Source organism: Parambassis ranga, chromosome 8, assembly GCF_900634625.1.
Source record: "Parambassis ranga chromosome 8, fParRan2.1, whole genome shotgun sequence".
Classification (NCBI taxonomy): domain Eukaryota; kingdom Metazoa; phylum Chordata; class Actinopteri; family Ambassidae; genus Parambassis; species Parambassis ranga.
In genome coordinates this window covers 11,553,605-11,581,565 of record NC_041029.1, presented here as the reverse complement: position 1 = coordinate 11,581,565, position 27,961 = coordinate 11,553,605, and the positions used below count along the sequence as shown (strand labels likewise).

General features: G+C 42.1%; 2 protein-coding genes across 5 annotated transcripts in view; both read left to right on the top strand.

The window, feature by feature from the left end:
• The window catches only part of pde4a (phosphodiesterase 4A, cAMP-specific), a 37,019-nt gene extending 15,911 nt beyond the window's left edge, over window positions 1-21,108 (top strand). The window contains exons 1-15 of one of the 2 annotated variants that reach the window (XM_028411491.1): window positions 4,030-4,708; window positions 6,780-6,965; window positions 7,336-7,372; window positions 7,577-7,647; window positions 8,388-8,437; window positions 9,146-9,258; window positions 13,773-13,866; window positions 13,982-14,145; window positions 14,308-14,406; window positions 14,494-14,658; window positions 14,756-14,855; window positions 15,252-15,406; window positions 15,501-15,623; window positions 16,732-16,914; window positions 17,139-21,108. In XM_028411491.1, the coding sequence (XP_028267292.1) occupies window positions 4,515-4,708; window positions 6,780-6,965; window positions 7,336-7,372; window positions 7,577-7,647; window positions 8,388-8,437; window positions 9,146-9,258; window positions 13,773-13,866; window positions 13,982-14,145; window positions 14,308-14,406; window positions 14,494-14,658; window positions 14,756-14,855; window positions 15,252-15,406; window positions 15,501-15,623; window positions 16,732-16,914; window positions 17,139-17,654 (2,250 nt within the window). In that variant the 5' untranslated portion in view covers window positions 4,030-4,514 and the 3' untranslated portion in view covers window positions 17,655-21,108. Of the gene's footprint in view, window positions 1-4,029; window positions 4,709-6,779; window positions 6,966-7,335; window positions 7,373-7,576; window positions 7,648-8,387; window positions 8,438-9,145; window positions 9,259-13,772; window positions 13,867-13,981; window positions 14,146-14,307; window positions 14,407-14,493; window positions 14,659-14,755; window positions 14,856-15,251; window positions 15,407-15,500; window positions 15,624-16,731; window positions 16,915-17,138 lie in introns of those variants that run through there. The other variant, XM_028411490.1, reaches the window with a different exon arrangement.
• Window positions 21,109-21,361: 253 nt separating this feature from the next.
• Window positions 21,362-26,507, top strand: prkcsh (PRKCSH beta subunit of glucosidase II). 3 transcript variants are annotated; one of them, XM_028411492.1, is made up of 18 exons: window positions 21,362-21,421; window positions 21,724-21,848; window positions 22,109-22,225; window positions 22,319-22,414; window positions 22,494-22,551; window positions 22,645-22,762; window positions 22,937-23,066; window positions 23,225-23,309; window positions 23,607-23,685; window positions 23,771-23,854; window positions 23,931-24,086; window positions 24,168-24,261; window positions 24,493-24,562; window positions 24,713-24,802; window positions 24,892-24,966; window positions 25,057-25,156; window positions 25,245-25,398; window positions 26,290-26,507. In XM_028411492.1, the coding sequence occupies exons 2-17, from the start codon at window positions 21,758-21,760 to the stop codon at window positions 25,383-25,385; spliced, it is 1,584 nt and encodes a 527-aa protein (XP_028267293.1). In that variant the 5' UTR covers window positions 21,362-21,421; window positions 21,724-21,757; the 3' UTR covers window positions 25,386-25,398; window positions 26,290-26,507. The 3 variants fall into 3 exon arrangements, with proteins under 3 accessions (XP_028267293.1, XP_028267295.1, XP_028267296.1); XM_028411494.1 differs by having other exon boundaries at window positions 21,399-21,421; window positions 21,727-21,848; XM_028411495.1 differs by lacking the exon at window positions 21,362-21,421 and adding an exon at window positions 21,471-21,505.
• The last annotated feature ends 1,454 nt before the right edge of the window (window positions 26,508-27,961 follow it).

The following is a 27,961-nucleotide window of genomic DNA, read 5'->3' as shown; positions in this document are numbered from 1 at the left end:
AAACGGGATGAAGGAAGGGCTTTCTGGAGAGCTTTGACTCAGATACAATGCATGCTGGGAACTATGCTAATAAGATTGCAATGTTTCCTGACTAACATCATTTGATGAGCTTAATGAGCGTTCGGCCAGCAGGTCACAAAAAGTTACGATGCTTGACTGCGTGATTATAAATTCTGAAATGGTTGGGAACATGATGAGAGATGTGATCTAATTACTAAATTGTTGATGAGAGATTATTTAAAAAATGTCCTGGCTGCTGACCAACCTGTCACCACCATCCGCCTTCTCTTTATGTTTTTCCTGCCCTGTAGCTCTGTGAAGCTCCAGCGGCCAGATGCCCTCTCTTTGCTAATGCAGCGTGGCTCCAGCACTTTCCCTTCTGCTTCTTGTGCATTGTACTGTAAATGTTGGCATTAAAATGTAAGCAGCGTGGAGCGTGCTCCTGTCTGTCTGCTTCTTCTGTGTTCGCCTCATAAGCGGACAGGGCAAGCGGACAGGGCAAGCTGAGGCAAGCGGAGATGGCAAGCCTCCTCTGGACATGTCATTTGAGATGTGTCAGCTATGGGCATGCTGCCCTAAAAGCATGCCCCAGCCTGAGAGTTCTTCATAATAAAGCCTCTAATGCGCTCAATAGATCGGCAGATGATTCAACTACAGTAGCAGCTGTGATTACATGGTCAGCCTATAAAAGAAGCACCCTTTCCCAATTTGCAAGTCCTCACTCCTCTTCCCTTCAACTGGCCTCACTGCCGCCTCCACACTGGTAGCAATCAGCCAGGTGCTAAATGCTTGGGTGAGGCACAGCTCATGGGTGGGTGGGGGCTGAAATTGCACGTGGAAATAAGCATCTGTGCTTGCTTGGCAGAGGAGGAAGCAGGGGCAGGAAATAACTGTCATTCTCCACTGAGAGGACAGACTGTGTGTGTGTGTGTGTGTGTGTCGTGGGGAGAGAGAGAGAGAGAGAAGGTGATGGACTCAGGCAGGTTAATCATTAACTTAGTCAAGTGTAGAGAATGAAGAAAAGAGGGGGGAGGCAGGGGGTGGCTGGGACTACAGTGTATTTTTTTTTTCAAGCAGCTTAAATGAATAAGGGTTGGCTCATCCCTTCAGAGGGGACTGATTAACAGCGGCGTGATGGAGACAGAAGAGAGCCTACACCAACCAGACTGCTGGGAAAACGCTGATGTGGCAAGCAGGGGGGCTTCATCACGATTACTGTTAATGAATAATCAATATCAGGACAGGGTCAGTGCAGGGGATGTATGTAAATCTCCTCTACACTCTCATATAGACTTATAGGTTTGATTAAACTAATCGCTGTAATGACTCAGGGCTCCAAAGCCCTTTGAAGCCTGCTCTATTAATGACATAAAATCAGGCTCTCTCTTTTGTTGCAGAAATGTGTGAAGAGAAGAGACTAAATGAAGTGCTGCTGTAGCACGGTCCAATTTTCCCAGCTTACTCTGCACACAAGGAGTCAGAGAGACAACGCACAGTGGTAATTTAATAAGCAAACCATTAATGCCTGAGCATATATCCCTATAAAATACATAAGCGACGGATGAGATTTACATTTTCCAAACCAGTGATTGCATCTCTCAGCCGTGTTAAAACAAATGGTAACATATCCATTACCATAGGTTTGTTCGTGCAGTGCAGGTAACACGAGCGACAGCAGCCTAAGTGTGCTCCTCTCCAACCATGACAGAGACCGTTTGTTATCTTCCATAAAAAAAAAAGAGTCACTCTGTTGGCACAAATCCCCCATCCCTCTGAAACCTCTGATCATCATGTCATTGTCCACGGCGACACACTCCAGGGACTCTGCTTTCACATAATGAAACAGAGAGAGCTGCCTACAGCCTGGCTTATAATCACCCTCTGTACAGTGTGTGTGTGTGTGTGTGTGTGAGACTTTTTATAGAGTGAAAACAAAAGAGCCTCAGAGTTAATGCTCATCTGTGTTAAGTGCAACACATGGGGGTGTGTTCCTGCCACATGTGTGTGTGTGTGTGTGTGTGTGTGTATCCATGGGTGTGCGTGAGTCACTTTGAGAGGTTTCACCAGCTATTATTGAGCTGGGACTTGGTTTTTTAATAGGAGATAGAATAATTGTCACTTCATCAGCTCTCCGAGGATTACAATAGTAACTGTCAAGTGAATTAAAATTCTTGACATTTTTCCCAAAAGTCTGTCTTTGAAAGGCACTGTTCAAACGGGCCGCATGTAAGGCCTTTTCATAAGCGAGCTCCATCATCCATTCCCATGTGCATCATAAACAAACGGCAGTTATACTCTCTATATGAGGAGGAGAAGGGAGAAGAAAGGTTAGACTCACTGAGTGCCGAGAGAGAGGAGGAAACAGCTTGACAAGTCATCTTATCTTCACCGTGTTCTCGGCTTTAAGCTGCTTGCTGAAAAGTAGAATTCATGCAGTCGTTTTTTTTTTTTGCTTGCTTTTTTTGCTAGGTTGAGGCGAAAACAGATACTATTCACAAGTCATCTCATTTGTGCTCTCATTTGGTATGTGCAGAGTGTTATTTTCAAGTTGTGACACACAAAGTTCGAGTACCTTTCTTCTTTGTGTCTTTTCACGGCCGACACACACACACACACACACACACACACAGCACGCAGATGCAGGTTGTCAGCCGCGTACACGCATAATTTAACATATCTAATCTGTATTCCAAAGAGCGAAAAAAAAGGTTAGCTTTGCTACCACAAACAAAAAGTGTTGGGATTGAGTTTTCCACTTAGACAAGCAGAAAATAAGAATGAGTTTTTAGCAGCATGAGATTCTGACGTAGGATATGATTTCAGATATCATTTCTCTTGCACAGAATTGAAACCCTTTAAAGAAGGTGGAAGTTGACAGTTGACCAGTTTAAAACAAATCAATCAATCGAGTTGAACTTTGACCCTCTTGCTCACATAATATAAAACAAAATTACATTTTCAGGCTCTCAGAGCTCAGCAGCTGTTACTTCATGATGTAATCTCATCTGCAGTCTCTCAGCAGCTCAGTCATGTGATGTATCTTTCTCTGGGTGTAGGTAAGAATGGCCAGACCCGCACACTGAATGTAATCTAGCATCCTGCTACATTGGGCACACTGTGTACTAGGGCGTATATTATTTTTCTGTATGAAGCATAGACACTTTCAGCTCTCACCATGACCAGCACACCACAAGCAAAGACTACATTGGAAACATTTGCAGGGAGCATAAAAAATGACAGACCTGTTGTAGATTGACTTTTATTTAAATAAGGAGTTTACTTCAATAGATATTGCTTCGCTTGCCACAGTGTTGTTTTTCCAATTCCAGAGTCAATCAGATGTTTACAAAGCTGTTAATCAATGGTTCCCTATTATCAAAGTCATAAATGACACCTTAGGAAATGCCTCACTGTGTTAACCAGCAAACCTGCAGTCAGCTTCCATTATCACTGCACCATTTTGTTTTAGAAGAGCAGTAAAAACTTCCAGCTTGAGGCATTTCTGTCTACAGTGCCATCAGTGAATTAGTTGCGGTTGACCTGATGCTCTTTGTGTAAAAGCTGTTCCAAGGTCTAATTGTTGCTTGTGGAGAATATTAAGGTAGCTCCATGTCTGTACACGTCTAAAGGCCAAAGCAGTAAAGAACGCTGTTGATGTCAAAACATAAAATGTTTTGGGCGCAAGCCTCGCACACTGTTTAGTGGAACGTGTAAACATTTGCACAGGGGTATGAGTCAACCCGTTTTCCCCTGACTTTTTTCTCTTTCTCTCTTCCCTCCTCTTTCTGGGTTGCTTGTATCTTCTCTTCAAATCCTCATTACACAGGCTCTGTGTGTTCCTCTATTCTAGCGCCTGTGGTCTGTTGCTCTTGCTGATCAGCCTTCCTGTTGCTGCAGAGGAACTGTGAGCAGTGAGATAAGGATAGTGAGAGCACATGCTTGCATTTAGAGAGGCGGGGGGAGGAGGAGAAACACATACAAGAGGGCACAAGGCTGGTTAATTAGGAAATTAGGAAAGAGAGTCTGTTTTCGAGAGCTGTGTCGCCAGCGACCTGGAGACCCGATGGGGGCAGAGGGCCAGTTTTGGTCACTTCCAGCAGCAGCGAGTCAATCAGAGCTGATGTGCTGAAATATCAGAAGAGCTCCTCTCTGGTGAGGTTGTCAGTGCAGACAAACCTCAAACAAACCTGCAAGAGCAAGGATTAAGAAGACCTGAATAAATCCAGCGAACAAACTGAGGATGTGAGAAGGGGGAACTAGAGTTTAAGCTTCCAGGGCCCGAGGATCACAGTACAGGATATGCATGCTGATGAACTTTGACTCCTGCAGCATGAGAGCAGGACTACAGGGAGGATCAGGCCTTGTTATTAGATCTTGCTCGGGATTGAAGACGGTTTGCAGTGGATGAGTGGGGTACTGTGTGGGAGGGAGACTGCCACACACAGCTCGATTTGTTTGTGAGAGGAGACTGAGTGGGTTTTAACTTTAACTGGTCAGCTCCAGCAGGCCCAGAGATGAGTCAGAGGAAGCTGACACGACAGCTGAGGCTGTGGGAGAGTCCTGAGGGTCCACCTCCTGCGCCCTCTCTCACCTCACCTTTGTCACCGGTCGATCAATCCCGGGGACATGGGGGCTCTGCTCTGTTTCGCCGCATGAAACTAAACCGCAGTATTCAGGAGCGCAGACGCTCGTCACACTGTATTTACAGGTACTGTTTTACACCAAGCCTCTTTGTTTTATTTGGAAAGAATCTGCTCCGACTTGTGCCTGTTCTTATTGCTGTATGAACATTTGTGAAGGTTGACAGTAATGCGACTCACTAAAGAAGATTTCAGTAAATCATTCTGTGCATACACCTTAATAACCGGTGTCAGATGGATTAGATTTTGGGAGTGCAGAATTTAGAATGCTCAAGTCTCATAATTACTCTCAAAGTTTGCAGGGGAAAAAATGGGGATTAGCATGTGCAGCTCTCAGAGAGTCCCCCTGGCAGACATTTTTTGATGTGTTTTTCAAATTTGTTTAATGATAATTTGATCTGTAGTCACTTTCACAAAGCCCTCAGGGGAGATGAGTAGGCCCTAATTGAGCAATTTATAAGGAAATTCTAAAAATACCACACCTCATACTTAATTTTAGAAATTCAACTGAAAGGCATTCACAACTGTGTTGACAAAAAAAGTTTGAAAAGGTGCTGTGGAGATAAAAAGTTATCTTATATTAAAAATAGATGCTGCTGCTGCTGAAATGTGCCTGCCAGCATTTAAATGCAAGGAGAATATATCTGGTATGGATCACATATACTCAGTTTGCACATATTTTCTATCCAAAATAAAACCCTGGCTTCATTTTTTTTTTGTCGCCTTTAGCTAAGCTTGGATGGATTGGGTGGTGTCACTGTTTAGATGTTATTTGTCATTTCTCCTGATAATAATCAATGTGTTGCTAATAATGAGCAAAAGAAGCCAAAATGGAGGTTTATTTTTATATGTTTTTAGTAGGTATCCTCAGATATTGATTTAAAAATGAAATTTAAATATCTAAAAAGTCATTATATCTATAAGTGCTGTCTGGTTTTGAGCTCAGGAATCAATAGCAGGACCCAAACTGCCAGATAAATATGCTCATATCAACATCTGCAAATATTGGTGTATGTATCCCAAATGATACAGCCTGTGTATCATTGGACACAGAGTTTCTCACAGACCGTGTCATTTTCACAGTACTCATCTTTTTACTTACCAAGCCCAATTGTATATGAAAACAAAACAGTGACCTCATAAAACCTGAATGTTACCTTGGAGTCTCAGACACACACAGAACATTTTGCAGCAAGCATCAATCTATTATGGATGAGAGGTGTAGCAGACAGTACACTTTAAAAGTATAGCTCTCACTATTAAACTATTACAGCTTATGTCTTTCACACAGAGAAACACTGCATCAGAGCAAACAAGCCGTGTTTCTCTGAATATGGCCGCTAGGCTGAGTAATGGTGTGTACGACGTTGACGACACTATAGTTTACTCGATGGTGCCATAGCAGCTACCAGCCTATGGTTATCAGCCTGTGGTATCAGTTCCCTGATTGTATGACAAAGATAAGAATGAGCACAAAACTTTTCCAGCACCTGCTCTGACACCCAATCAGCCCACACACTCCCAAAATCTTGACAGGTAATAATCAAAGACAAGAGGTGGCCATGGTGTAAATGCAGACTTATTTAGCTTGTAGTCTTCCTCTTCCCTGTGCATCTCAGTGTGTTACTGCCACCTGTGGATGAGTGCATATGCACCCTCATGTGTATTTATGAGATGAACAAAATGGAGACTTAGTCACGAAAAGAACACAGCTTCAAAGTAATATTTAAGGTCAAAAAGTCCACAGGGAACCGCTAAATATTCATGAGCGTTCTTAATCTGTCAAGAGTTCGTTTTAACCTTTGGGTCTAAAAGAGATCTCATCCCAAATCAAAAATCTCAATCACTCATGTCTTCAGACGGACAGTTTGGGCCCGGAGAGAATCACTTAGACACTCCAACACATGACTTGTCAGTATAATTCCTGGAGCATCCCAGTGGCAGTCTGCCAATCCAGCGGTGCAGCACATTCACAGCTGTGTGTGTTTGTGCTGAAACCGCTGTCACTTCTCTCTCCCCACCGCCTGCAGTGCTTATGTTTGGGTATTTAGGATCATCTTGTTGCCATTTGTTGTCAGTAAGATAAAAAAACACCTAAATGTCACTGATGTAACTTTAGTTTCCTCTCTCTACATTCAGCTTTGATTCAGAGAATGGTCCCTCGCCAGGACGCAGTCCCATGGATTCGCAGGCGAGTCCTGGGTTGGTGCTCCACCCTTCGTTCCCTCAGAGCCAGCGCAGGGAGTCCTTCCTGTACCGCTCAGACTCTGACTACGACACGTCCCCCAAAACCATGTCACGCAACTCCTCCATCAATAGTGAGGGGTAAGCATGAAGCCATCATTCTAGATTCATCATTTGTTGTTTTATAAACCTGTAGTGTCCACTCAAAGACACACACACACACACGGCAGAAACTGCACATTATCCCAATCAACACAGCAGTGGTTAGGACTGTAATTATGCTAATGAAATCATGATGAGTCCCTGTAACATTGACTGTCCTCTGTTTCCTCCTCTGTCTTACAGTAAGCTCATCCATTATTGTGCGTCAGGATTATTTCTCTGTTTAGATGCACACAGGTCTTTATAAACAGCCTGCACACATGCTCAGCCTCTCATATAAACAGTGAAAGTGAGCACCAGAGCTGCCCAAACCACTCACATTCCTCTTTTTTTTTTTTTTGTCCTGCAGGCACGCTGAAGACATGATCGTCACCCCTTTCGCTCAGGTATGTTTTCCTCATGCGCCTCGTCTGACAAGTTTAATTGCTGTAAATTACTAGAAAAGGTGGCTAATTAGTGCAGTGAACTTGTCCCCCCTCCTCTCTCTCCTTCCCTCCACACTCCTGCCACCACCCCCCCCCCTCCACCTTCCTCCTCCCTCCTCCTCCCTCCTCCTTCTCTCCCTCCTACGCTGTCCATCCATCCCCCAGGTGTTGGCCAGCCTACGAACTGTAAGAAGCAACTTCACCATCCTCGCCAATGTCACAACACCCACTAACAAGTCAGTATCATGCTGTCAAATGCCCCTTCCTCCCCCCACTTACACTTGTCACGACTGCCTGCTTAGTTTGCAACGTGTGTATGCTAATGTCTCCATTTCCTTGCTCCTGTGGGGAAACACTTTAGCCATCATGATTAACCAGTTTGTGATGATCAGACAAGGAAAATATGATCTGCATTAGTTGGCGTACTTCCAGTGAGCTGACTGAGAGCAGAGCTCAGATGTACGTCCCTGACTCTGCAAAGGCGATGCAGACGGTCAATAATACTAAAATTATTCTCCCTTGTAATGCAGTAGACAGAAGGAGCTGGAGCTGGCAGGCTTTTAGCTCCACATCAATATGAAATATATATATATCAAGCAATGCAGCACAGAATTATCTGCATCTATAATTACACAGTGTTGTACCATGAAAGTACCTCTCTCTATACAATTGAAAGACAACAAAAGCTTCGTGAAAAGAGAGCAGGCTTTGTGTCTGACTATTATTGGATACTTGAATTTATAAGTATAGGGGAATTTGCATTGACATTCAAAATTCTAAGAAAGCAGACATACACTCCTCCATTTGTCTCACATGTTGGGCACATACATAAAATTAAAAAAAAAATACAAATACATCCCCTGTGTGAGCCAAGCCTTTTGTTGTCTCATACTGTAATGCTGAATGTGTGTTTAATCCCAGCAGGGGGCAGCAGAGTGTAATTCTCCCTCTCATGTAATAATGTGTTTGTCCACAGGAGGTCACCAGTGACAAGCCAACCCACTGTTCCCCAAGCTACACTTTCTGGTATGTTGTCAGCTAATTAAGAGTTTCCTTTGAGGGCACGCTGAGGCTTCACACACACACACACACACATACACACTAAGCTTTGTCTTGCTATTACTGAGGAATTGTTCATACATTTTATTAGATTAATTATAGAGCTTTGATGGACAAATTACTAAAGTAAAATCAAGCTGATACTGCACAGTTTGATTCCTTAATTGAAGGGCCTGACCCAAACATTCTTAGATGAGATGCTACCTATAAGGACTCTTCAGTAAGTATGGTGGCTGAGAGAGCTCAGGTGCAACCTCGCAACATGAAGATAGACAAAACACTATGAAATCATGAAATCACCTTGATAAGTTGACAGCACATAGGCTGCAAATACCTACAAACACGCAGCGGCTTAGACAAAGTAAGGCATCCAGTGATTCTTCAGATCATTGGAACTGGCATATTGGCAGGCTAATGATAAGTAAAAGGCTAAAGCTTCACGTGACTACGACATCTCAAATAATGATTTTAGACCTGTCAGTTGGTTTCTATACTGATGTTGTATACATTTTAAAATAAACCATGTTAGCTTACTGAGCTAAAGGATGTGACCTACAGGCAAACGTCTCTTTAAATGGAAGATATTCATTCAGTTGTCAGGTGTCATTCTTTTATGCCTTTTTTGGTGCTCTTTGTGGTTTACAAAATGTGTGTGTGTGTGTGTGTCCTTGCCAGAGGAGACCTACCAGCAGATGGCTCGGGAGACTCTGGAGGAGCTGGACTGGTGTCTGGACCAGCTGGAGACCATTCAGACCCACCGCTCAGTCAGCGAGATGGCCTCCAACAAGGTGCACACCTGTCCACACGCAAACACACTCACTGTGCTTCTACTGAGACGTTAGCTCTGTATGATGCTAACATAAACATACAATGTTCCACAAGGGCATTTAATGACATGGCAGGATCAGATTATAATTGCTGTACGTGTGTCCCACAGTGCACAGAGTGGTGTTCTGCTAAAGATGGTGGCAAGTTGTTAAAGTACAAGCAGTGTTTTTTGAAGGAAATACTGGTTTCGTCTTTCAGTGTGGTGGTAGTAACAAATGGAAAAGTGAATACAAGGTGGTCTGTCATGTTTTTGTTTTGTGGCACATTATCAATATAAACTGCAGAACATTATTGGTTGTGTTCAAGCCTTTGTCGGTGAATTGGATTTTGCATAAGCACCTCTACATGCCTGTCTGTGTGCAGCACATGGGCAGGCTTCTTAAGCATGCATGCATTTGTGACTGACGGTGCATGGTGAAAGAGAGAGAGAAGGAAGGGAGGGGGGTGTGTGGGTGGGGAGGAGATGGGTTGGGGGGGAGACAGGTCCTGATGCTGATGTCTCTGCTGTAACCTTGGTTGCTATCGAACAGCAGCAGGGTCTGCCCTTCCCTTTTAGTCATTGGCTTGCCACTCTGACCACAAGGCATGTGGTTTAGGCAACAACCAATGAAATGGACGCAGTGCACCTTTAATAGTGTTCTGTCTTAAAGAGACAGTGTTGTGCACCTTGTTTGTTTTATTTCAGAAAGTCTCTCCTTTACTATTAATAAAAAGTCCTTTCATCACAGGCTGATTAATTATCAGCATGAGGAGAGTGCTGAAAGGATTTGAATTAAGTGTGTGTACATTCATGTGTGTGTGTGCACGCACAATAAGTCCCCCAGGGGCAAATAGAGCTTCTGTGAATATGTTGCTGCCTTTAAGCAGCCACAACTAAGCTACAGAAATGCTCCACACTGTGCCAACATGGAGGTGCACACATGAATATTCCCACTCAGTCTCTCACTCTTACTCACACCCTCGCTCACACACATATTTTCAACAGACGTACATGCTGTCTTATTGCACATGCGCACACTGGCTCCCTGAAAAGAGCCAAGCACAGACACACACGCACACACACGTGCACGCGCCTGCAGCCACACTGCCTGATTAGCTTGCGAGAGCTGTCTACAGCATCCAGTGAAATGGCGCAAGAGGCAGAGCATTGAAGGAACGGCAGCCTGAAGCAGCAGGATTAAACCTCTGGCATTTTGGCCAGCTGAGGCATGGATTGACTTGGAGTAGAGAGCTGGGCTACGGAGCGATCAGGAGGCAGCCTGACTGCCTGTACGCTGACTGCGTGTTGCTGGGATCAGTGTGAGACACAGACGGGCTGATGCACCGGTAGGACTGGGCCGGGCCTCTGGATCTGTACCGTGGGGGAGGGGCAGTCGACGCAGGGAGAGGGAGCCTGTTTTTCCAGACCACAGCTCTGGTGTGATTCTTCAGCCTGACCGTCTGCTCCAGGCCTGCCTGCATCCCTTTCTGTCTCTTCTCTCTCTCCCTCTGTCATTCTCTCCATCCTTGTTTTTCTCTTGCTGTCCCCCCCCCTCTTCCTTTCCCAATGTTCCTGCTGTCATCCAATCTCCCTCTACCTCCATCATCCGATACTACAGTCATCCTTATGTCTTGCTGTCACCATCTCTCCAGTCCTCTCACCTTCACCATTTAAATCTTTTATTACTGTTCGTGAAGCAGCTCAGCTGTCGGAACATCTTTTTTTCATTTTCTCTCACATTGCCACTCAGCTCCTTCATCGGCTCCTCTCTGTGCCCTTCAGACGGTCCCTCGCTCACTCTGTTCCCCTCCATCTTCACTCGTTCAGCTCCATCCACCTCTACCTTACAGGGACTATAAATTTGGGTCAGTCTGCTCAGCAAATGGGATGAGATGTAGTCACCACAGCTACCGGATCCAGGGGGCTCCTGGTCTTCCCATCAGGGGGACCCTCGCCTTACTGACCCTGCTGCGGCTGGAGCCTGACTCAGGACTGACTGGGTGGCCTGTTTTGGGGTGCTGCATGTAGGCAAGAACAATCTGCACCCTCACCCCCCTCCCCTGTTCCTTCGCCCCCTGTTGGGGCAACCGTCACTCTGGAGTGTCCCAGCTTGACCGGCTGTGGCCTCTCCCCACACACCCTGACAACGCCCTCATGCCACTGGGGCACACGCACTGCTCCCACCCCGCTGCACTACCGCACCTCCTGCCTGTGCCATCGGCCCAAACCACCCGTCACACTCAACATGGGTGTGGTGGAGGCCATTGACCCAGCGCCGTCCCCCTGCCCCTCACCTGTACCAGGGGGCTACAGGCTGCCCCGCTCCTCCAGCTACAGCCCCCTGCAGGGGAGGGCAGGGGCAGAGCTGGACCTCGGTGCAACCGCTGGAGGAGTTCTGGAGGGAGGTGGGACGGCAGCGGAGCGCAGGACGCCATTGGTGGACCTGTTCTGTGAGACCTGCTCCAGGCCCTGGCTCATCGGTTGGTGGGACCAGGTAGGGCTCGGACAACTTGCAGAGAGCAAACAAGGCCTGGCAGTGGCCATCTTGGATTTGTGCTGTGGACTGTTGTATGCATGAGAATTAGCAACTCCACTTTCATGAGTTGTATCAGTCTGTGAATATGTGTCTATAAAGGGGCTACATGGTGTTCTTGAAGGATTTGTGGGTCTAACAGTAGCTTTGTTATGCAGAATATTATGTGTGTTCCTGTACATATGATTTATTTAGAGGGAGCAGTGACAAAAAAACAGAATTTATTATCCCTGCTCTGTGTCTTCAAGCTGCAGCAGCACTGTAAACAAAAACACAATATCCGTCTCATCCGTCATCCCTCTATACCTGGACTACATCTCTGTCCTTAGAGAACACACTGATCTGCTTATATCTTAGATAGCTTCAGGACTTTGTGAAGTAGCCAATTTTTTTTACTGCAGGTATGTTGCAGTGTCACATAATGTTCGTTTCCATCCTCCACACCTGCGTCCCACATTCACCCTGAGGCTGGCCTCAATACACACTTAAGTAAGTCAAGCGTATTGTCAGTGAAGGATGAGTGCATTGTTTCAGGAGTGGGGAGATGTTTCCCTTTGTTAAATTGTGCTGTCCATTGTCAACAAATAGTCCCGAGTGTACAGGTTGAAGATGAGAGCTCAGCCATGTATTGCCCATGTGTGCATGTATTGTTCTTGACCACTGACTGTTTGATATAGATATGTCCTCCTGGACCCCTTACATATACAGTTCTGTAAGTGTGCGTCCACAGCCATGTCTATACACTATTTGCATCCTTGCTTCATTAGTCAGTGTCAGAGGAAGAGTGTTGTTTGTCCTGGCACTTGGACTGGCACTGTAGAAGTGTTGGTTGGCAGCTATGACTCAGCGTTACAGCATTAGGGAAGGAAGGAATGAGAAAGAGATGGAAAGAGAGAGAGTGGAGGTCTGGGCTGAGCCTGCTGCCTAAGCGTGCCACTGGCTTGACGAACTCGACTTGCTCCTGGTCACTCATTCTGCCTGCCTCTGTCTACAATTTGCTGTCACTCTACCTGTTTGCTTGTACCGAGCAGCAGGCTGGAGAAGATGGGTGGGAGAAAGAGATAACTGTGAGGAAATAGTGAAACATGGTGGCAATGTAGTGTGTGAAATAGCAAGAAAGCAAAGTGTGACAGAGGAGGATTTTGGGGTTTTTGTGAGAGGGGGTTGGTCAGTAATGGAGAGTGTTGTTTACCTGAAGGGGGAGGAAGGAACAGATATAAGCAAAAGAGAGATACAGAGAGGAAGACAGCAGCGGAGGGGAGGGTTGACCTTGGTAAAGGTCAGAGACACCTGCCTACTCCCTCAGATTGTCACCCAAGCAGCCACCGCTCTCACATAAAGCTGAAGGACTGACTGTGAGGAGGCAGTTACCGTGGCAACTGCACCAGTTGCCATGGAGATTGTTATGTGTGAAAGATCAGTCAGTAGGACACAGACTGAGGGGTCTGTCCGAATCGTATTGTGCCTTCACATGACTTGTCTGACAGGGAACTATTACGCCTTCTGTGTGATGTTTCAAAACGGAAATAAAACATTACGTAAAAGCAGAGAGAACATTCGTGAACAGTGTTTTCTGTCTGCACAGATAATGTATTCACTTAATCACATTTGTGCCTCTACTGAAAAGACCTAGCAGTTCATGATGGATGCTGTGGATGCATAGAGAACAATAAACATACCGTATTACTTCAGTTGAAATGAAAGTGCGGGGACACCGAGTTATTGAACAGTCTGTTCTCTGAAAAAAAAGAGGAGGTATGATTCATAATTGATTCTATCACCCTTCAGTAAATGAGGGTGATAATTTATTTTCTCGTATTTGAATCATAGCAAGCTTTTGTTGTTATGCATCTGTGCAAATGAAATCGTAGGTACAGCATTTATAATTCTGTATTTTTAGCGCTTTTGCACTGTAACTACTGTTCAAGTCACTCATCTGTGTCTGTCTCTCTTCCCCTCAGTTCAAGAGGATGTTGAACAGGGAGCTGTCCCATTTGTCAGAGATGAGTCGCTCAGGGAACCAAGTGTCAGAATACATCTCCACTACCTTTCTAGGTAAAGCAAACCCCTTATCTTCTTATTACCAAGTTACAGCTTTGACCCTACAGGTCAAGCACAACCCTGAGTATGTCTCTGCCCGTACAGACCATTTAACTTCTGATCCTTCTAGACAAGCAGAATGAGGTGGAGATCCCGTCCCCGACCTTGAGGGAGAGGGAGAAGCCCATGTGTCACATCAGCGGTGTGAAGAAGCTCACACACAGTTCCAGCCTTTCCAATTCCACCATGCCTCGCTTCGGCGTGAAGACTGAACACGAGGATGCGTTAGCCAGGGTAAACTTATTGGATGTGTTTTGCACCATAAATATATTGAAATATAAGTAACATTTCAATGTGTAGAAAACTGAAACCATAATCTAAAGAACGTGAGATTACATCATGCACCAATTGAGACAATATACTGACATGTCTTGATGTCATCTGTTGTGCATACAGGAGCTGAATGACTTGAACAAGTGGGGCCTTAATATCTTTCGTGTGGCAGAATTCTCTAATAATCGACCCCTCAGCTGCATAATGTATGCCATCTTCCAGGTGAGGCACACACAGACCGGACCTAAAACAATGTGTCACACAGCAGGCGGTAACACGTAGCATAATTGTGAACTGTACCTGCTGCAGGAAAGAGATCTACTGAAGACCTTTCGGATCCCCATGGATACCTTTGTCACCTATGTGATGACCCTGGAGGACCACTACCATGCCAATGTGGCCTACCACAACAGCCTCCACGCTGCAGATGTCACTCAGTCCACTCATGTACTGCTGTCCACACCAGCTCTAGATGTAAATACCTCCACTAATGTCAAATACTTTCACGTGCACCAGGCCCTCTAAGAATACAAATTCAGTTTTAATTTGACTCTTTTGCCCTTTCTGGCAGGCTGTATTCACTGATCTAGAGATTCTAGCTGCGTTATTTGCTGCTGCCATCCATGATGTGGACCATCCAGGAGTGTCAAACCAATTCCTCATAAACACCAGTGAGTCCATATAAGACTGAGACACTCTCACACACAAATGATGTATGATATTTCTGGCTGCCCTCTTCACCACAAATCATGACATTATTTTTATGTTATTTTTCAGTGGTCCAATTCTGTTTTTAACCACTGCAAAAGTCAGAATCAGCTTTGTTGTGTGCAGACGGTAGAAGGATGTTTCTCTGTCAAGAACTGAACAACACTCTTATTTAATACTTTGTTACTAACCAGGCCAGAGATGATTGATAACTTGTGCATTAATTTGGCACTGTCTTCATCCTCATTATTTTTCATTACATAAAACGCCATATTTTGTAAATAGTTGTCAATTTGTTGCATACTGCTTGTATTGACACAAACACTGACTGTATTTTTGACCCGTATTGCTTCCGTCAGACTCAGAGTTAGCCCTGATGTATAATGACGAGTCTGTGTTGGAGAACCATCATCTTGCTGTGGGTTTTAAGCTGCTTCACGAGGACAACTGTGACATCTTCCAGAACCTGAGCAAAAGGCAAAGGCAGAGCCTGAGGAAACTTGTTATTGATATGGTGAGTCTGTCCACCTCTAATTCACTTCCTTACACCTCTACTTTTTCAAATCCCAGTTTTTCCTCTAATGTCATTATTTTAATGTTCTTTCCAGGTTTTGGCAACTGATATGTCTAAACACATGAGTTTGCTGGCAGACCTCAAGACAATGGTGGAAACCAAGAAAGTCACAAGTTCTGGAGTACTGCTGCTTGACCACTACACTGACCGGATACAGGTAGAGGTTGTTTTTTATGTCATTTACCAGTAACTTCAATCAATAACATCCACTAAGCAGATGTTTGGGAACATGTTACAAAGGAATTAAGCAGTTTTTGGACATTTTCTTTACTCAGTCATTGTGGGCTAATTTTTCAATGAAATACAAAGTCCTGCATCTCACTGAAAACAGCACAATCATGGCAACATATACAAACATCTGTATGATACAATTAATATAATACATCAAATAATTTTAAATGTTGACTTTATAATATTTGAAATAAAGTGGAATCAAGGTGTACAACATGTACCTAAATGTTAATAGGTGTTATTAATAGTGGTATATATAGTATATGCACATATGTTAAAATATTTATTTTATAGCCTTCAGTGTAGCCTGCAGATCAGCCTGAATTTTTGTCACATCACTCCTGGTCACAAGTGGGATGATCATGGATTATTAAGAGAATATTCTTAGTGTAAAAACTTCATTTTTGGAAAATGTGTAGTTGATGTTTATGTTACAGTAGCTGAGATAAATGATTTCTTGGTGAGCTGTATGTCACACATTCAAGGATTTCAAACCTCTGTTTTGACTGTGATGAAGGGTGTGGTTTCTTTTAAAATAACTTTTCAAATCCACTGGTGGGTTTTGGGGTTCAGTCTTCAGTTGTTTTGTGAAGAGCTGGAGTGAATGGATGTTTATTGAACATGGAACAGCAGTCATGGCAGGAAGCTGGGTACACCACATTAAATGTACCTTCGCATATGTTTTGATAAGACAATGCTTTTTTGTCTGGATGCACCACTTCTGCAGGGTGTGCGACAGCATTGAGCAGCAGTTATCAAACCGAGAGGAAGGCAGCAGTAGGCACATGGCCATGTGTACAGTTTGAATGTTGTTCTCTGGTAAATATATGAGCCAAAACTTTGTGAAAAGACAACAGAAAGGGCACAGATCTGTAGCATTTGCCCCAGGATGAATTAGGAGATCTGCACCCAGCCAGATTTGTTTAATAGTGCAGGTCATCATCTCCTTTTGGAGACAAAGCTGGAAGCTCTGTCCATGCATACCTTAATGTTTGTAATATACACTACCTTATGTGTGACATGTGACTCTGCAGGTGTTAAGGAACATGGTGCACTGTGCTGACCTGAGCAATCCTACCAAGCCCCTGGCTGTGTATCGACAATGGACGGAGAGAATCATGGAGGAGTTCTTCAGGCAGGGAGATAAGGAAAGGGAGCGAGGGATGGAGATCAGTCCTATGTGTGATAAACACACCGCATCTGTGGAAAAGAGTCAGGTAAGGCATCAGCAGTGAAACATGTATGGATGTGTTTTTGAACACAACTGGATAACTGTTAATGCTGTAGGAGGGTGATAAGTACAGTGCAGAGAGTGATTTTTCAGCTCTGATCGCAGCAGTCATCCTCCTACATTTTTAATGCTGATTTGCAGGAAGTGAAGTGACACCACTGTGCTAGCTTATGTCATGTGAGTCACACGCTTCTCTCTCTCTGCATGTAGGTCGGCTTTATTGACTACATTGTCCACCCGCTGTGGGAGACATGGGGAGATCTTGTCCATCCCGATGCCCAGGAAATACTAGATACACTGGAAGACAACAGAGACTGGTACCAGAGCACGATCCCACAAAGCCCCTCACCACCTCCAGTTGGCCAGGACAAGGACCTGAACGCCTGCATAGACAAGTTTCAGTTCGAGCTCACACTCGAGGAGAGCTCTCATAGGGAACAGGATGACGAGAGTGACAAGCCCACGCCAAACCATGTGGCAGAGGACTGCAGTCATGGGGAGGAGGAGGGTAAAAAGGAGGAAGAGGAGGACACAATGGCTGAAGAGGAGGAGGAGGAGGAAAATGAGGACATAATAGAAGAGGAGGATGAGGTGGCAATGGAGGAAGAGGAAGCAGAGGAGGAGCTGAAAGCTCATTTGGGTGTGGCGCCTGAAAAGGACAGACTTTCTGACACAAGTCCTGTAGAGGAAGAGGAAGATTCTTCTTCACAAGCTGAAGATACATGAGTTCTACTCCTGTGTCTTCCTCCTCACTTGCACACATTAACTTGTTCATCCTTTCAATGGCCAAACCAAGAACAAAAAAGACTGCAATGACAATACAGACCTTTAAATATATTTTTCAAAAAGGGAATAGATTAAAATCGCTTAAAGAGAAGCTTATTACACAGCAACTGTAGATTCGGAGTGGTGACAAGTCCTTCGACAGATTTCACAGAGAGGATTTTAGGAGATGTCATGCTTATGATGGGCAACTGAGGGCAGCGTAGCACTCTGGGACTGGAATGCACACACATAAACACACACAAAGTGACACAAAAAAAGAAGAGCAGGAGCAAGTCAATACAATGTGTGTACATGCATGCAGCAGTCTGCTGTATAATTGCAGTCAACCTACACACACACACAGGATACACCACTTGACTGTTTGTTTGTATGTGTGCATTTAGATGTGGGACATTGATCAGTAATGAATCTCTTTGGAAAAAGCCATCCCTTAATGGAATATTAACTAGTGTTCAGTCAGTATTAGTAATTCATGTTCGTTAGAATATCAATAGAAACTGTTCTCCTCAGAAAAGCTACACGTCCGAGTGACTTTTTTTTCCATTTCTGTCGGAAAGAAAAATAAGAACATACACAGAGTTGGAGGAGGAGAAGGGAAGAGAATGCGGAAGGAAAGGAAGATGCTGCGATGAGGGGACCATCGGGTCCCACACCCCTTTTTCCCTTTACAAAGGAGAGTGCTACTGGTGCAAGATGGCTCTGTGCCTTTCTGAAACACCAGCTTCCTGAATGGAGCTGTGGTGAAGCAATGCATTGTGGGACAGGAGTGTCTGATTTTGTTATCATTTTTGATTGTCTCTCTTTACTGTTCATGGTATTGTGGTGTGTATCTCACACGTACAGTTTCTGTGGTGATATGTTTTGAGCTGTAAGTCTTCCTTTGTTGCTCTTCTGGTAATATAATAACTCAGAACTCTAGATGCAGAGCAATCACTACCACTACTACCACAGCCACCAGTGGGACTCTTTCCTGCTTATCTTTTCTTTTTTTCTTCTTAGAATGATTTTTTTTTTCTTTTTAACTTTCTGAAAATAAGCCATGTGATGCTTTGAAGCATACATTTTGCCTATTTTATATATTTGCTAAATATGTTGACGGAACACGGAATTATTTCTTCAGCAGAACAACGTTCCACTCGCCATCTCACGTCCACATGCACTGTGTGTTTGTTTTTGTCTTCTCATACACAATAATTCTCACCAAAGTTAAGGATGCGAAACTGGAGTGGGTGAAGTGATTTGAAGGAAGAATTCGAAAATCAGGGAGGTAGAATGTCAGGGGGGGGGGAAGAAGTTGGCCAAAAAAGACGTCTGGCGGTCCCTAATCATCCTGGTTATGTTTGATGCTTTTTTGCCTTAATGTCAGAAGCAGGCTTCATACCTGCCGGTATGTAGATTTCTAAGATATATGATAGATATCCTGGTATATTTATATCATGTCTGTATGCTTATTTCTGTGAATATCTGTGTGTCTATACACAATGTATCCAGCATCGCATTTGGAGGGGGAAAGGGAGACATTGCTGCCAATTAGTTGTTATGTTGTTGCTGTGCTCAGACCAACATAAAGAATGTGTTGTTTTTTTAAAAAAAAATCAGGACGGCTAAATGACTATCTTATAGCTATCTGGAGTTGAGAATGACCAAGGATGTTTAAATCGGACTTATGGACACGATGTGTGTGTTTGTTTGAATGACTGATTGAGCAGTCATGAGTAACCAAGTGAGCAACAGCAGGGATGTCGTCACACGTGTCATTGTTCACTCGCTGACATCGCCACATCTTGTTTAATGGGATTCGATCAGCACAGCTCAGTTTAGGTGTTTTTCACAGGGTAAAAAAAAAATATATAACTAACAATAATAATAACAATAAAAGAACATGGGTGTGGTTCTTTTGAAGGTAAGAGCAAGTTTCTGCAGGTCAGTAACTCAGCTTTACCTGAAGACACCACAGCTCGGTGCAACAGGAGTCTGTGTGTTTGACCTGCTCTGTCGCAGGATAGAGCAGAGCTGCGGGGCCACCACACAGGCTTCCCATATGGTGGAGTGGGAATCCAGGATTACTATTGCAGTTACTTAAATAAAAGATTCCCATATGCATTGGCCTTTTACTTTAAACACTTTGCTTTGTTTTTGTGGCTTCTTGTTCTGTCATAAGCTATAAAAAACATTAATATTTAATTGCCATACAAACACAATACTGTAGCAATTGTTTCTTATTAAGGAAATTATTCAATTGATTGATTGCTGCCATTCTTTTTAAATGATGAAAAGAAAACCATGGGAAGGGTTTTCTTTGAACAGTTTGTGTACAGTTTATTTTTATATCATTCTGGTGGATGGTCTGGAAAAATGAATCATGTGTTGATGAAATAGCTATAAGCATTATCACTATTGTATATAATGTAATGTTGGATTGTAAATTATAAATTTATCCAAGTCATAATGACAAATAACCACTTCAAGTTGCTAAGTGAAGTACTGCAGGCCACATCCTCACCTTTTCATTTTGTTATGATCATGTTTTCCTCACTTTGTGCTGACATTCTGCCATCATTGTTTTCAACTGTTCACATTTGTTGTTAAAATCCAATATATTTGTACCAGCACTTTATTTCATCAGGTTTTAAGGCAGATAGTGTGTTTCAGGTAGAGTATACAGTCTGTGCTGGTGGTTTGGTCATTGGCAGTTTATTATAATTCCATTGGGCCAAATCACAAACTGTCATTGTGCAGCGTTTATCCCTTTCTATAGGCATAACCAATCAAATTATTCATCTGATGATGTGTGAAATCAAACCTATTTGACTAATAAGTCAAACAGAACCTGATGTCGTTGCATTGCATGTGACACATTTAAATGAGATAAATGTGTCTTTAAGTAACTTGACCATGTCTAGCACTACCACCACCTCTGTTTTCTTAGTAACTTTAATCACTATCTAGCCTGATAGCCTAAATGTCCGTCCCATGGTGGCCTACTGAACTGGTTTCTGTTGGGGGTTATGTGCTGTCAAGTTATGTGGTCGCAGGCTGACTCCCTCTAAGAATAATGGGCTGGGCTTTAATTCATATGTGTTTGTCCACAAGTGAGAAAGATTATTCAAGGGAAAAAACATGAAATGATTGTAATATTTGTAAATTATCTTGCTGTAATGTGTAAAATGTGTCCAAGTTATTTTTTATTATATTATTTTTATGAAAGTTTTTCCTCTTGACAGAGCTGAGGTGTCAATTTGTGAATAAATGCATTTAATAAGCAAACATCTATATATAAAACAATATTATAGTATATCAGTATATTTTTCTTTTATTTCACTGTTCGGTACTGTAAAGTGTGTTAAAAATACAAATAAAGCGAGATTTTTATATTAAAACCAATTCCACCTGATTTTATGGATTATTATTGACTGTGTTTTGAGAATATCTGTGTGTCTTGACATCAGCATCGAACAGAGAGTGAGAATATAAATGTAAACAGTGATCTACCACTACCTACTACTCCACTACCTCTGGCATGAGATGGCTGCATCCTCAAATGTACCCAGAATGCTCTATTTCAGACAAATGTCACTGCTCATCGGGCTCTCCGCCAATCACAAGAGCTACACAGAGCGTCGTCCAATCAGAATGAAACAAGGCAGAGGGTGGTGAGAATATGCGCATGCGCTTTGTCAATACGGAACTAGGCGGTGCACTGACCGGTAATGATTAGCTATTAGCTTGCTTGCTCGAAGAAAATAAAGCATTGTTTTCTGTACTTCATTACATTGTTTAACCTTCAGCGTGTATGTTTTGTAACGTTTAGTTTAACATATACGTTTTTATTTATGTGTTCATACATGGTTTTAGAAAAACGTTCGTTAATCTTGTTAGTTAGCATTGATTTGTTAGCTCAGGCTAACTAAGAACAACTCTTATTCTCTGGAGCCTCTTTGAGAACTATATTGGACAAGCAGTGCCAAGCTCTGACTTATTTGTCTCTTTGTTTTTACCTGTGGTGCAGCAGAATTTGTACTTCTGTTCAAGAGTGGACCATCATGATGTCCTGTCAGTTCTTCCTGTTGTTACTGCTTAGTGTGGGAATTACAGCGGTGGAAGTTCAACGCCCTCGCGGTGTCCCTTTATCAAGTAAGTCTTTATATTTTTAAGTACCAATACACCAGACCCGCAGGAATACCTGTCTACACTGCTACCCCTGTCAGCACTGACATTATTTATTTATCTGTTTGTCTCCGTTTGCCTATTTTGTTAAATTATTCTATTTTTAATATACCTTAATCTTTCACAGCATTCAGTGTAGACAGCAAAGCTAGAATTTCATTGTACAGGGAAACCTGTTTCCTTACTGTGCATATGACAATAAACTAATTGAATCTTGCCTTCAACAGAGCGGCAGTTTTATGAAGAGGGCAAACCTTTCACTTGCCTAGATGGCTCCCGCACCATTCCCTTTGACAGAGTAAATGATGACTACTGTGACTGCCAGGACGGTTCTGATGAGCCAGGTATGCACGCCATCAACTCTAGCACTTCTGTCATAACGTTGTTTTCTTGGTAGTGCTCTAAACAAAAGTGTTTTATAAATTCATTTAATTTAGGCACTGCTGCTTGTCCCAATGGCAGCTTCCACTGCACCAATGCAGGTTTCCAACCGGCCTTCATCCCTTCTTCACGCATCAATGATGGAATCTGTGGTATGAATTCAAAATAAGCTTTCTTTTTAGGTGTTTCTGTGTTTTCTTTAACATCTATGTTTCCTTTGTACCTTTGCAGACTGCTGTGACACAACGGATGAGTACAACAGTGGTGCTGCTTGTCAGAACACTTGCAGGTATGCATGTTTTTGGATAAGTAGTAACGTGAAGTCATCAGACCACACATGACTTAAATACATGTTCACATTGAATATTATATGTTTTTCCAGGGAGCTGGGACGCAAAAAGAGAGAAAGCTTGCAGAAAATGGCAGAAATTGCAAATGAAGGCTTTCTGCTCAAGCAACAACTTATCCATGAGGCCAAACAAGGTCTAGAGGAAAAGAAGGTGTGAATGTAATGATAAATAGCAAAAGATCACCAGTTAGTCGTTGTTGCCACACAGTTATTGTTTATTGTATTATTATTTTTTTTCTGGTTGATCAATTTGATTAAATATGTGTTGTAAAATTATATTATGTTTTCAGGTAGTGTGGACTTATATAAACATTTTTTTAAACAGGCCAAACTTGCAGATATTCAGGGAAGCAAGAAGGATCTAGAAAGTAAGGTGGAGGCTTTGAGAACCGTAAAGGAGACTGCAGAGCAGCCAGAGAAAGAAGCTAAAGAGCGCCATCTAAAGGCTTGGGAAGGTATATTGAAACTGAAGTATATCACCATCTACTGTTTGTAGAGAGAACACCACATTACAGATTGTACCTGTCTATTGTTTTGTTTTTTAAACATTTTCATTCCTCTGCCTCAACTGTATGTGATTGTAGTTAAATATGTAATCTTATTATCCTTTCAGATCAAAAGGCAGTTTTTCTCATGGAGAAGGACAAGGCTAGAATGGCTGAGGTGTTTCTGGAACTGGATGATGATGCAGATGGCACGTGAGTACTGGCACCCACCAGAATTATTCACACACATAAGGAGAAAACTGTGTACTACAATGTACTGGCTCTTACCAGGGACATGAATAAAAACAAAATTCCATTGACAAAAAGAAATTAGATTTTAATTAGTTTGTTGGTAATATGTTGCCACACAACTACTATTTAAAAAATAATGTGCATGCTTTGAACGTTTGTTCTGGTTAAACACAGCACCACAATTTTTGTTGGTGTTGGTCTCATTTACTGGTAGAAATTAGATAAATGCTGTAACTCAACTGTGCTTTTGTGTATCAGTGTCTCAGTGGCTGAGCTTTTGTCCCATCCTGAGCTTGACCCAGATTCAGGCAGTGAATTCACAGAAGCTGAGGCTCAGGTAAAATTTTGTTTCTTCTCTTATAAAACACTGCCCTAAAAAATGTATTTCAAATCCAATGTGAATTTGTCTTTGGTTTGTTTAGGGACTGTTGGGAGGTGTGGACAAAGTGGACACAGTAGCCTTTGAGTCTATTTGGAATAACATCAAGGAAAAATATATTTCAGAAGTAAGAACCTGTTTTGGAAAACTTTGTGTACACATTGTTGCAGCTCCTCTAAATATTTTTCTTTCCTTGGTTGTAGTCTAATGCAGACACCCCAGCCCCAGTGGAAACTCCACAAGAGGAACCCATCTCTGACAATGACTCAGATCAGTACCCTGAAGATGACATCCCAGAGGAAGAAGATGATGATGATGAAGAGGATGAAGATGATGACCAGGATGATGAAGACTATAAGGTTATTTTCTTAATCTTTGCAAACTCTAGTTGAAGGATTTGTTGCTTAAGTGTGTCACTTTAATCCGTGCTTGATTTGCAGACCCCTCCTACGACACGGACTCAAGAAAAGAAAGATGATGAGGATGGGGGGACTATGCCACCCTATGACCAGGAAACACAAACGCTAATTGATGGTAAGATTTTATATAAGACAGGGTGAGTCAGTCAGTCCTGAGCAATGAGTGATTGTGTGATAGAACGTCAACACAGATTTGAAGGCATACAGATTCTCATTCATCACTCATTCTGTTGTGCCGTAAATTTTTAATGAGTGTATTTCTAGAGCAGAAAGGTATATTGAACAGATGAAATTTAATTAGATGGTCTATTATATGATTGTATAAATCCCTTTATCTGACTCGTAGCTGCTCAGAAGGCAAGGGATGAGTTTGATGAGGCTGAGAGAGCTCTCCGGGAAGTGGATGATCAGATCAGGTAGGTTCCTGAACATAAACAAGCTTCTTCATGATTATAGTGCAGTTAGCTGTTGGTAAAAACTTTCAGTTGCAACCATGGATGGTTTTGTTGGCTCTAGTTTGCTGTAAAATATTCATCTGTACATTTCATTTTGCCGTTTGTTTGCAGGAATCTCGAGAAGGAAATCTCTTTTGACTTTGGACCTGGTGCAGAGTTTGCCTACCTCTATAGCCAATGTTATGAACTGTCTACAAGCGAGTATGTTTATATTCTGACTTGAGAAAAAATATTCTATATAATATTAGTTGATATAAATTCCTTTTTCTAAAGATGTCTTGTTCTTTCAGGTACATCTATAAGCTCTGTCCGTTCAACAGAGTGTCCCAGAAACCGAAGTATGGAGGATCAGAAACTAATTTAGGGTAAAGAGACATCTGTAATTTCCTTACTTACCTTAGGTTTCTTTGAACATGTGACTTATCTTGTTTGTACTGTTTATTTGACCTATGCAGAACATGGGGCCAATGGGCAGGTCCCGAGGATAATATCTACTCTATGATGAAGTATGAACATGGAACAGGCTGCTGGCAAGGTCCAAACAGATCCACCACTGTAAGCATCAATCAGTCAACCTGCATTTGATCCTGTTCTTATTTCACACCTTTTAGACAAAGTACTAACAAGTTGTACTGTCTTTCAGATTAAATTAACATGTGGAAAGGAGACAGTTGTGATCTCTACCTCAGAACCCAGTCGCTGTGAGTACCTGATGGAATTCACCACCCCTGCTGTCTGCCAGAAGCCTCCAAGCCTGGATTTAAATCCTCATGAAGAACTCTAGATCTTCTTGATTTGTGAGTAATTCCAGCTTTCAGCATGTGTCCATGTCTGTTTCCTTGAGGATGTCAGATGGGTCCTATGGCTCAGGTTCAAGTGAATCATGTTTTTAAAAAAGTTGAAATATCAGGTACTTGCATCAACTCGTCATTAATTTATTCCTGTTGCTTACGGAAGTAAATGAAAAATCTGTGACAGTCAGTGTTGTACAGTATAAAGGTGTAGCATATCAGCACTTTGTTTCGAGGAAAATCCGTTGTGCAGTGGCAGCGTCATGTAGAAGAAGAGCAGGACAGCAGCAAGACGAAGGTGAGGTTGAGTTCAATGTAGTGGTTAAGTTCACAGTATTAAGAACATGAATGGCAGGTATTTAATCATGCTGTATATTGTATACAAGCAACCATTCAGTAAACCGGGAGAAAATTTACCAATTTGAGTCACAAATGCAGTGGTATCACCAAATTATTTGTAGTCATATCATATTATATGCCATATTATATGCCATCAGATTGACCAGATATCATGTATTGGCAGGTAAATACAAAATCAACTCTGCTTAACTATATCAGATTGATGACATTTAGCCTTTCTCCTCCTGTTCCAGGATTGTGTGATTGATATCTCATAGATTTGATATTATTATAATAAATTAACCATTATATTAATGGTAGTATAAATGTTCTAAGGTCTTACGACAGGTTTGGTGAGAGGGTCTAGTTTCGACTCCTAAATGCCTGGTGCTAAAACAACACAGCTTTTAACCTAAAGAAACAACACCTGTTTAAATGCTTAGTCTTTGGAAATTAAACCTATAGGGATCAATTTCACCTGAACTGTCCTTACATTAACAAGACATAACATGACCTAAGCAAGCAAGCTATTGAATGTGCATATGCTCTGTGTTGCAGGTTGTTCTCAAGGGACCACAGATGTTGCCATGCTGTGAGCAGCGTTTCTTTGATGTTGATTAACCTTAAGAAAAAATATGGAATATAAATTATTCCAACAAGTAGTTTAATCCAGTATCATTTCCCCATCCAACTTCCACAGCTACATGTTGTATTATGTGTCAAAAGTTGGGTCATTCCATTGTTTTCCAATAAAGTTCTTTTTACCATATTCCAAACCTGGTTCTCTTTTTTTAATCTGCCAATAGCCAATATGGCTCTAAAATCCAGACAAGGTATGTGTATGGGATACCTGATGGTAAAATCGATATTTTATTATAAGTGGGTTAATGTTGTGACAGACAATGAAGGAAGGATCACTCATATTTGTAACTTTTATTTTATTTTTTTCTGGCATGTAAAGTACAAATAATTAAACAATTCCATGAAAAAGTCTTCAAGCATCTTCAGCTGAAATCCCAGTAATAAATATCCTAGTCTAAACTGAAAGGTTTATTTTCTTTTCTTCATTAAATTTTGACATTGTTCATTTGGTCATGTTTGGAAGTATGAGATTTTGTATTTTTCTCCACTGATGTTGTTGTCAGCAGAAGTGTTTTGATAATTTTCACCTTTGATTTGTTCTACCATTCCAGGAAAATGTAAGAAAAACATCACTAAGTTACTGCGTCCCCTCTTCTAAATAAATAGACACAAAATACAGTTGGTTGAGAAACAGAAGGACCACTCACCCCTTTTTCTACCCTTGAGGCTCACAAGAAAACCTTCCTGCAGCTTTTACTAGGAGCTCTCATATTTTAGCCGGAGCTCTTTGCTGGGTCTCCAAATGCTTTTTGGCGTGAAAGAATTCCTTGTTTCAATAGCACATATTGATATGAAATTGATCTCAGTAATACAATGCTGTTAAAGAAACGGAACCATTGATATCATCTTTTACAAATCAAGCCATCAGCATAAACAGGAAAGCATCTTGTGAGCATATCAAACCGAAGACAACCCCTCTGTTTCTGGCTAGTTGTTTGACCCTGGAAAGGGCCAAGAACTCCCTACAGGGGCTGCTTCATGTCTCAGGGGTTCACCGAGTGGTTGAAAAAACAAGACTGTGATTAGATTAAATAATTAAAAGATTTTCATTTAACAAGACAAACAGAACACAGGCAGTAAAGGCATAACATCTAGCACACAGCATGTATGTTTATACACTTCAATTAGTTAAATATAGCAGTGCATTCTTTGACTATGGAGAACGTTTCCAAATCGTACTTCTAAAGCTGTTTTTCCTATTTGTCCCCCTTTTAAGAAACGAAATGGTGTAACCACAATTTTGGCAAACTTAAAATCTTTTAAACTTGCAAATATAATGAAATAAACCATAAATATACACAAAACATACTTTATACGAGGCAATAATAATAATCATAATAAATAGTTTTTAAGTTAACAATAAGTTAAAACTACAAGCTTAAAGTCGCCCAAATAATACAAGTTTGTTGGCGCTATTTTGAATTTTTTCTGTTTAAATTATTTTATGTTGCAACAAAAGCTACCACAGACTTTACAAACACAATTGAACACAGTTTGATTGAAATAAAAAAATCTAACTAAGTCTAAAATCTGCATACACTGTAAAACTGCAACTAATTAAATAATGGAAGAAAAATAACAAACTGTA

Coding starts and splice junctions, on each gene's coding strand:
- prkcsh (XM_028411492.1), top strand. CDS start 21,758: ATGATGTCCTGTCAGTTCTTCCTGTTGTTACTGCTTAGTGTGGGAATT. Junction 21,849..22,108: donor TCGCGGTGTCCCTTTATCAA/GTAAGTCTTTAT, acceptor TGCCTTCAACAG/AGCGGCAGTTTTATGAAGAG. Junction 22,415..22,493: donor CATCAATGATGGAATCTGTG/GTATGAATTCAA, acceptor GTACCTTTGCAG/ACTGCTGTGACACAACGGAT.